The sequence below is a fragment of the Morone saxatilis genome, unplaced genomic scaffold (assembly GCF_004916995.1).
Source record: "Morone saxatilis isolate NCDOM2014 unplaced genomic scaffold, NCSU_SB_2.0 Contig2, whole genome shotgun sequence".
Taxonomy (NCBI): Eukaryota; Metazoa; Chordata; class Actinopteri; family Moronidae; genus Morone; species Morone saxatilis.
Window position 1 is genome coordinate 23,831,816 of NW_023339762.1, and position 9,762 is coordinate 23,841,577.

Sequence of the window (9,762 nt, forward strand, 5' to 3'; positions counted from 1 at the left end):
TACAGATATTGGACCAATCAAAAACATACAACTTGAATATATTGAACAACTTCCCCTACAGTGATGATCAGTCTATTGGATTACAGATAATGAATCCACATATGATTGTATATAAAAGTGTCCAGATGTGTATAGTAACAGCTGTGAGTTTAACTTCCATCATTACACATCCTGTAGCTCTCCAGCACAGCCCATGTTGGCAGCCTGCATCATTTTGGGTTATTAATCACATTTCAATACTGCAATGCAATGTCTATATTTAGTACATTCCCAGGTATGCTGAATAAGAATGTCCTTATTTCCATGCCAGGACAGGATTGTTTCGGTTCCTCATCAGGGCCTGGAGAGAGCCCAGGGGAGAGTTAGGAGTTTGACATGACTCTGCAAGGGGAGCTCAAGGATAGTACAGGACATCTTTCCCTATAGTCATTAGGCTGCCTCTACCCCCATATGCACTCATCATCCATATCTTTCTCACAGAGGTCTTCTCCCCATTCACAGAGGTCCCTCTCTTTCTCTCTGGTGGTTTTGTTGTCTTAGCCCTGTCTCTCTTACTGTATGCTAGATAAATGCTGTCCTCTGCAGGCTCTCTGTCTCTGTCTCTCTCCTTTCCTTTCTCCCTCACCCCTCTGACCCTTACAGTATGTCTCATTGATGACTGATGGTCCTGCTCCGCCCCCAGGCCCAGTCATCCCCAATAAAAAGAATAAACTCATATTACATTCATACCTATGGGACACTGTCCAGATAGGAAATAGAAGAGGGAGCAGATAGTCGCTGGAGTAGGAGTGAGGGCAGAGGCTGTGAAGGGGAAGAGTTAAAGAAACATGAAAATAAATGAGACGGCATCAGAAAGTATGGAGGTGAGGGGTGGATTGGCATGGTAAGACTCATATCTTCCTCAAGGTCTTTCTTCTCAGCCTTAATGTCTCTTTCCATCACTGTCTCTTAATTGCTGTGATCAATTGGTAGTTTACTTCACCCTCTTCATTGATTTTTAAACTGCCTCCCTGCTGTTTCTTATACAGCAGGAACAAAATCAAGACCAGAACACTTTCAAAACCAGTTAAAGGTTTGCAGTTGTAAAACAGAAAAGAAGCACACTGCTGATATTTTTCTTTAACTGCAGTTTTTTTACTTTGTGTTCTTTGTAAAAAAGATAAAACATGTAAAGGAATAGTTTGACATTTTGTAAGAATTTACTAATTAATTTGTCTCTTTCCTGAGAAGTATTTAGCTGAAGCCAGTAGACTATTAGCTTAGTATAGCATAGAGAGGGGGAAACTGGATAGCCTGGCTCCATCAAATGGTAACAAAATCCACACAAAAACAACACATTGTGATTTTATGAGGGGTAATGAGCTGTACTATTTCTGGCTGGCACTAGTAACTTCGAGGAGCCTCAGCTGGTTGCTTGGTAGCTGGTCCAGGCTAAGAAATAGCTCCTAACCCCCTTGCTTTTGGACAGAGTCAAGCTGTTGCGGTTTCCAGTCATTATGCTAAGTGTATTACCCAAATGTCAAAATATTCTTGAAAGAGAAAACTCCTTAATTCTCTCTGTTCCCACACCTTCACCGTGTCTCTCTGTGTCTCTCTGTGCTCTAGTGTGAAGATGGTGCTTCTGTGGACAGCCGGTGACATCTTCAAGACCACCTACTTCGTGATGAACGAAAGCCCGGCTCAGTTCTGGGTTTGCGGTTTGGTCCAGATCCTAATCGACGTGGCCATCCTGCTGCAGGTCCTTTTCTACAGCCAAGACACACGGGTCAAGCTAGGTTGAACGTGACTGTTGCTTTGGGCAAAGTAAAAATCAGGGCTTCTGTGTGAATTTCAATGAGTCTAATCCTTTTAGTCTTTATAGTGTTCAGCCTTCAGCCAAAGTATTGTGGGTATCATGCAGAGCCAAACATTTTAAAAGTGCAATTAAGCAAATATTTTTAACCTTGAACAAATTCCAAATAACACAACACATTTTCCTTTAAATTGTTAGTGAGATAAAGAAGTATTTTGGTGCATTTTCAGCATTTTATACTATTTATTTGTTCTGTGTTGAACGTTACTTGGATCCTGAAGTGTAGTGGACATAGAAACTGTAAGAGGGAAACATTACTCACGTTGGCAGCTCACTAACAGAAGGTGTGTGCTGCTGTAATGGCAGCTGTAACAACCAGTCCTACACTAGTAGCCCTGCACTGGAATCTACTGCCTGACTGATGAGTCTCCCTCTTCACACTCCACACGTCCATGGACTGTTCTCATGATACACAGATAGAGTGTGTGTGTGTGTGACACGCTTTCTGGTGTGTCTGCAGCTGTATTTGATTTTTGCTGTTGGCACCCAGCGGCAAGCCAAGGCCACAATCTGTGTGTTATGACTCTACTTTGTGGTTTAATTGACAAGAATTGCAAGTCTTCCACAGGGTGTGTGAAAACCATGAAGAACTGTGGCCATGCTGCAATGCTTTGCACTGTACCTCAGTCACAACATCTTTTGTATACTCCAAAGAACAAGTCAGACTTCAGGTCAAAATATGTAACTTAATTAACAGTGTTACTACATATTTGTGGCATTCTCTAGTGTCCCATCGTCTGCTGATTCTTTGATGTCTTTTTGCTCTTCCAAATGGTCTCAAAGAACCAGTCATAAGCATGGTCGATAAGCAATGGTTAAATCAACATGCTGAGCAGGAATATTACAGTAGACTGTATTTTACCTTCATTTATTGAACACATTTAGTGTTAACACTCAACTAAACAGGAAAAGACTTGAATGTGCAGGAAACGTATGAATGAAAAGTCAACCAAGTGAGACTTGGTTTAGTTTTACAGAAGAGATTTAAATCTCAAGGGACTTCCTGGTTAAATAAAGGTTAAAATAAAGTGCTAAAAAAAACTTTTACTTACTTTTAGGGACTTTATAAAAGTTATTGCCATCCAGAGGGCTCTAAATCTTACGTTCCACATTATAAATATTTTCTTTCTCCTTGAATTAAAAGAAATCTGTAACAATATCCCAATATCTGAAAAATAATATTGAACGATATTGAATTGGTACAACTTGTTAAATTGTGTACCGCAATTTAAACCTTAATATCTTCATGTAACTATGCTATAGCCACCAACACACACATTTGAAGTGGAAGTGCACAAAATATTAAATACTCCAGTCAAGAGAGTGACTGGAATGTTTAATATTTTGTGACCACCCACTGCCCTCCCAGAAACGAATACTTTAGCCAAAAGAAAACGTATCCTCCTCTTTTCGTACCCCCAAATCAATTCTCAGACGGTGCCTTTAGATTAGAATATTTAGTTTCCCTTTCATTGCATGTTTAGTCATTCCTAGACAAGCCATCTAAAGTAGAAAACAAACTTTGAAATGTCTTCATTCACCCAAAAATGCCCCATTAAACAGAGGACAGTTTATGTAATGCTTGCCATTACAGAAACATTAACACCTTATTTATCCATTCCAGCCTTCCAAAATGCACAAATATTTTATTTAGAAGTTCTGTTTATAACCCAAACACTAATCTACCAATATAGTCTCATGGAAAGTTGTGGCTCTTTCACCCGTTTCTTGATAGTTCCGTCTTCCAAAAGCACTGCAGGCTAAAACACAGCAGCAGCAGCAGCTGATCAGTAGTCTGCGCAGGTTTCTTTTTTCCTCCCCTAGCCATGATTTAATTAAGTAATAAAGCCACTGTACCTGCTTATGAAGTCTCTCAGTCACCTTTTTAACTTAGCAGCCAATTTGTGTCCATCTCTTCATCAATACCTGTCTGTCTTTAGTTTCTCTTCAGTAAACATCTCGTTTAAATTACACACTGCAGTGCAAGCTAGCTGCTTCCCCCGTTTCCAGTCTTTATGCTAAGCTAAGCTAACCGCCTGCTAGCTGGAGCTTCATATTCACTGTACAAACATGAGAGTGGTATCAGTCTTCTCATGTATCTTTCAGCAATATATTACATTATCAGTCTTTACAGGCATTATAAGGTCACAGGCCAAAGGAGAATCAAACTTAATCTAAAAGTAGAAGCACTTCCTTCTGTTTTTTGTGTCAGTTTATGTCATGTATATGTGTATGTGTACATATGAAAACAACAAACATTCACAAGGAATGTTGGAATATCTCGGCATTATGTGTTGATGGATGCGGCTCACTTTGCCACATCATGTATAAGTCTATGCATCCATTAAAGCCTCTCTCCTGGTGCTGTAATACATGCCAAATATTTTTGGGATTGGTCACAATGACATTTATCGAGGGTTGCTGATACACTTTTCTGATGTCCAGCTAATACTGCAGGCTGTCAGCTTTGTTGTTCTGTGACCTTCCATTGTGGGTATGCAATGTGGGTATACATGCATTCTTCAATTCCAGTTATCTTACATTACATCACCATATTGTAAGATGTATGTGGCTTATCGTCTGCACCCTGCATACCACAGCTGGATTGCAGTTGCATTATTTTTGTATTCTATATGCTCTTATCACCAGATGTGTATCTTTATATTGTCTCTCTCAGCAGAGGCTCAGAACTACACCTTTGCTGGATTTAATTTAACATTTGGGCTCCCTGTAGCCTTTTCTGCTGAAGGGCAGTAGGACAGATTAGCAAACCTGGTTTGAAGAGGTTGTGATAATACCTTTATCACATTATGGTAAACGTACTGTTGCCTTACCACTACAACTCTGATAAGAAATAGATGGTTTGTCATTTCTGTGGAGGGAAATTACATTACTTTTACCAGATTTTATATATATATGTGTATCATAAAACCATTTATTATCAGTTGCAACAAGAAACAGAAGCCTTAAAAGGTCCAGTGTGTTACAGTTAGGTGGATCTATTTTCAGGAACAGAATATAATACTATAACTAACTTCATTAGTGTGTAATCACCTGGAAATAAGAATAGTTTTTGTTACCATAGTTTTTATCTACAGACGTTACGTAACATCTACAGATGTTAAACTGCTATGTTTCTACAGTAGCCCAGAATGGTCAAATACAGATGTTCACAGGTGTTCAGTTAGTTGCAGTTTGAAACTTCACCACTAGATGCCACCAAATCCCACACACTGGTCCTTTAAAAGGATTCGCATGAATTTGAGTTACTGTTTTAATGTTCACTGATGTTTCTTCAGGTAATGTATTTACCCTTGTTCTGCAAAACCAAAAGCAATTGTTGCCTTTAAAGTATTTTACCTGAACAAACAACTCATTATTAGTCATTATAATCTACCAGGCTACCAGAAGATATAAAGGTCTGTGATAATATACACTAGTGACATACTAAAATCAAAAATCCAATCCAAAATGTTACGGTCTTGAAATTGTATGTATGTGAAATATGTATCATGTTATTTTCTCAAATATAAACTATTTATATTTCAGCATGTGGTCTTGTGTTGTTACTGGCTGTGTGTTTTGAAATAAATACATGTCTTGGAGCAAGTTTGACACTGACTTTGAAAAAGAAAAACAAAAAGAAATCTGAGCCCAGCAGGCTGCTACTGTGATTTACAGCTGGATTTAGATTTCTTTTACCTAAAATCTGATCTAAACCCTCATGCGAACCCTTTGAGTTTGAGCAAGCTCAACCAGGAATATCAGACCTAAATCACATAAGGATAAAAGCATGCTTTTATACCTCTGTATATAAATCCTTTCTGTAAAGCAATCCCCACGGCAGCTATCACACAGAGCTGTGTTATAGCAACTGTCTGCAAGTCGTCCTGGGAAAATTAATATAGTTTGAAAAGATTACGACCTATGCACCAAATAAATCATGAGAAAGATTGGGGCCTAGCCGGACTGTGCTTTCTGCTGGACACATGAAGGGGAAATTAATGAGTGGGGGTTAATTAAGGTGCGTATTGCAAGGACTTAATCCCCTCTGGCTAACGTATCATCACACACAGATGCACACACCATCTCAGGGTAAGACCACTGACAGTCAGCAGTACCGAGGAGCACTTCATCATAGATTGTAAAATATTAAAATGGATACAGTAGATAATGGGAGGCTTTCTATGGTTTATAGATGAGATGGACAAGGACAAACTGTGTGCTGCACCTGTTGGTGCCTTTACTGTACTCATCTCCTGCCCCGGCTTGTACATCCATTAATAATAAGCTGACTACAAGTCAGACTGGAGCCTGTCTGTGTACCTGATGGTAATATGTCGTACCCGCAGCTGTACAGTTTGCCTGGCTGTTACCACACATTTGTTCAGCCAACAAAGACACAAGACTTTGCCTGTGAATTTTTCACAGTATTCCATAATATTCTGTCCATCCATCCATCAGGTGATCATCCCACATGTCTGTCCATACCGTGTTTTAATGATAGATGAGATGGGTTAAAATAGTCCACCTGCACTGTGAAGCTGTACTGGCCTGTCCTCTTGTCCTGCTCCATTTATTAATGATAGTGTGTCGTCATGCTGTGAAAGACAGTAATGTTCACTTTTCATCCCCGTTGAGTGTTCCAAACTTCAGTTTATAAGCAAACCAATTTTAGACACAGACACTGAGCCTCTTTATTCTTTTATAAACAATAGACTGTCAGATCTTTAAGGGCATGAAAACAGCTTCTTACAGTGAGCAATGGGGTCATGAACCCACCTTTATTTGCCAAAGTTCAAAAAGTTTTCGTTATTTCAATTTGTGTTCCTTGGTTGTCACATATTTCTGTGCACCAATTGTTAATTGTGCACCAACTGTGCACCAATTGTTAATTATTTATTATTATAGTCTTTCCTCCACGCATTCAAAAAGTTTCAAAAGAGAATATTAGCAGTCTCTCGACGGGCTGCAACTTTTATCTCAGGAGCAGCTCTGACAACCTGTCCAAGACAGTTATAAACACTTATAAATCACAGCGCAATTGTTTGATAGCTTGTAAAACTTTATTGTCTCTCACACTGTAATCGAACGCAACCTAAACAGAGCTCACATGTTTAACAGTTGACCACAGCACTTTGCTGCTTCCTCAACTGTGGCCAATGTAATACAGCTTTAGTCAAAAATTAAACTTGATTTTGTTCCAAATTGCCCTCAGCTGTATTAATGACTTCTTTCCAAAAACGATTCATCCCATTGTATAACCTTGTACATGTGTATTGTTTGAAAAATCAGTCTAACATCAATTCACCTTAATCCCTATAAGGGCAAATGGACATCATCCATCTCTTACTCATTTCCACCAATAGCTAGTTCCTGGGAACCTTTTATTTTGCCAACACTTGAGTTATTAAAGTAGACATATGGCCATCCATTTTCCTCCTCAAATGGAGGCAGAATCACCGCTAATAAAAGGAAAAACTGAGCGCCGGAGAGAGATAGAAAGAGAGATCAAACTCATTTTATATTTGGGAATCCAGGCCTGAAGCAGGCAGATGGTCTTATATTAATGGGCCCAGGTAAGCAGCAGAGCCCCTCTAAAAGCTCTTTAGCTGGAGAACGTGAAAGAAATTGATCTCTTATCTTGTCATCAAAACTAATAAAAAACATTTTACTGCTCATTTCTAGTAGGAACCTCTTCTAAACCTTCTTCATCCCCCTCCATGCTCAAAAAGCACATGGGAGGGGGAGAGGAGATGCTCTGGTGACAGAAGGGAGGACAAACAGAGGAAAACAAATTGACAACCAAATGGTTTTCCGATCCAGTGATGTTCTGTAGCCTTGCAAGCATAAGTTGGAGCACTAAAATGAAGAGGGAGAAAGCAGGAGAGGAGACATGGAGACATAATGTAGAAAAGAAGGTGCAGAACTATGCAGTTTATATTATTACAATAAATACCAGTGTTAGTGTGGGGGTGAAAGGGTTAACAATGAAAGCAAAAGACAAAAGGGCACCAGAGGGAAAGACAAAGTGCAACTCAAACTGTATGCTTTTGGGAAATGTAGCGTAACCAGATGGCTCTGGGCTTAGAGCGGTCTCATGGTCCCACAGTCCAGGACAGTCAGCACCCACCCCCACCCCCCCAGGCATGTAATGACAGGCCGGGCACAGTGGGACAGGATCAAACTCTCAAGATGGATGAGTTCTTTCCTAGGTCACAGACTGCAGAGAACAAAGAGGTGCAGGGAGGAGGAAAAGGACAAAGTGCCCGGAGGGAGTGTAGTGTAAGGGAGACTCAGGTATCTTTAAAAATTCAGATGTTTGAGAATAGGGGCAAAAAGGACACGTTTCCAATTTGACCATAGTGCACTTTTAAAACGTGTCATAGCTTCACTGTGTTCAGTTGAACTATTGCGCAAAATGTCTCATTTGAAGCCTTCCTTTCAGCATTTTACATAACAAGCATGAAGTCACATTGCATTACATGGCTTTTTATTACAGTCCCGAAGCTTCTGGATTTAGGCAACTTGTGCATCCATCATGTATAGGGACTGTATAGCGAATAGAAAATGCACTGTATGGACAAGGGCGTTAGCTGTTCAAATGAATGCAGAGAATCCATCAAAGAGAGACTCGTTCTGCACACCTCAGCAGCTTTCTCTCCACCAAACATAGCAGAGGCAGTGATCATTGTTGTTCCTGTTCTTTGCTTGATCATTTTCACTTCAGATTGTAGTTTCAGCAAATATGTTTAAAGCTCGATATTTTAATATCAACAATGCATCCAATAATATGTGATGTGAAACAGGTCACTGATCCCACAGAGAATTAGCAAGCAAGCAAAAAAAGCTACAGAAGACTTTTCATTTAGGTAATTATTTTCCTCTTTAAGCAATGCTTAGTGACTATGGAAAGAGTAAACCAGGCCTGAAGTGGGCAGATGGTGTAGAGGCTCAGTGCAGCTTCACGCAGCATGAAGAGGAGGGAACGACCCAGCAGGACGAAGATCAAACCCCTCTGATGGATGGTCTCATCTGGCCTTCAACTCCAACCATCAGAGATCAGACCAGACCATCACAGGTCATATATCACAACACAGGCTAAATGTAAAGGACACGCATAACAGCTGAGACAATTTATAAATGAAGCTATACGTTCTGACATCAAAATGAGGTGTTCTACAGATGCTGCTGCAGTACATCTGCAACACAACGTTTGTTTGAGCCTCCTGCAGCCGCTGTAACTGTAGAGGAACAGGAACGTTTTCCAAGTCTCCTTGAAGATGCCCTTATTTCACCAACTGCTCCCCTGTGGAGTGCATGTTTTCCTTTGCTTTCGCTGACATTTCTCTATCTGAAGATCAAGTCCACAGATGGCCAAATAGCTCTTTTTACATCATGTAGTTCTGGCTCAGGTTTGGAAGCATTAGTTCTGAGAAAGGGGGACAGGTTCTTCAATCTGTGATGCCAAATTTTCTGTTTGGAGCGTGTGTGACTGTCAACCACACACTGTGTATTTGCTCATATAGACTGCTGCTTGTATGTGCGTGGGTGTTTACATGCTGTCTCTCATGACAGAGAATGCAGCACAGCAAGTGTCATGTTACCTGGAAAGATGACATTAGCTGCTGTTGTTACAGTGGAGCCAGACGACATGCCAGCCGGCCAGTAAACAGATAAGCAGTGACAAAGATCGAACTTCAGGGAAGGGAAGATGACAGGAGAAGTCTACACCAGCTAGAACAGTGGAGAGAATTCCACTTGCACAGAATATCAGCTCAGTGGGATTTACTGCATAGGACCAATGCACATAACAACAATATCTCTCACAGAGAAAGTGCACGACATTGACTTATGATATACATTCCTCTGAGTTTCATTTCATTTTATTGTTATACTGGAAGCTTCAC

The 9,762-nt window shown here is 40.2% G+C and overlaps 1 protein-coding gene across 1 annotated transcript in view; it reads left to right on the top strand.

Moving 5' to 3' along the window:
- si:dkey-246g23.2 (solute carrier family 66 member 2) overlaps positions 1 to 5,400 on the top strand; it is a 46,759-nt gene extending 41,359 nt beyond the window's left edge. The window contains exon 5 of the mRNA XM_035664669.1: positions 1,606 to 5,400. Within this exon, the coding sequence (XP_035520562.1) occupies positions 1,606 to 1,780 (175 nt within the window). The 3' untranslated portion in view covers positions 1,781 to 5,400. The remainder of the gene's footprint in view (positions 1 to 1,605) is intronic.
- The last annotated feature ends 4,362 nt before the right edge of the window (positions 5,401 to 9,762 follow it).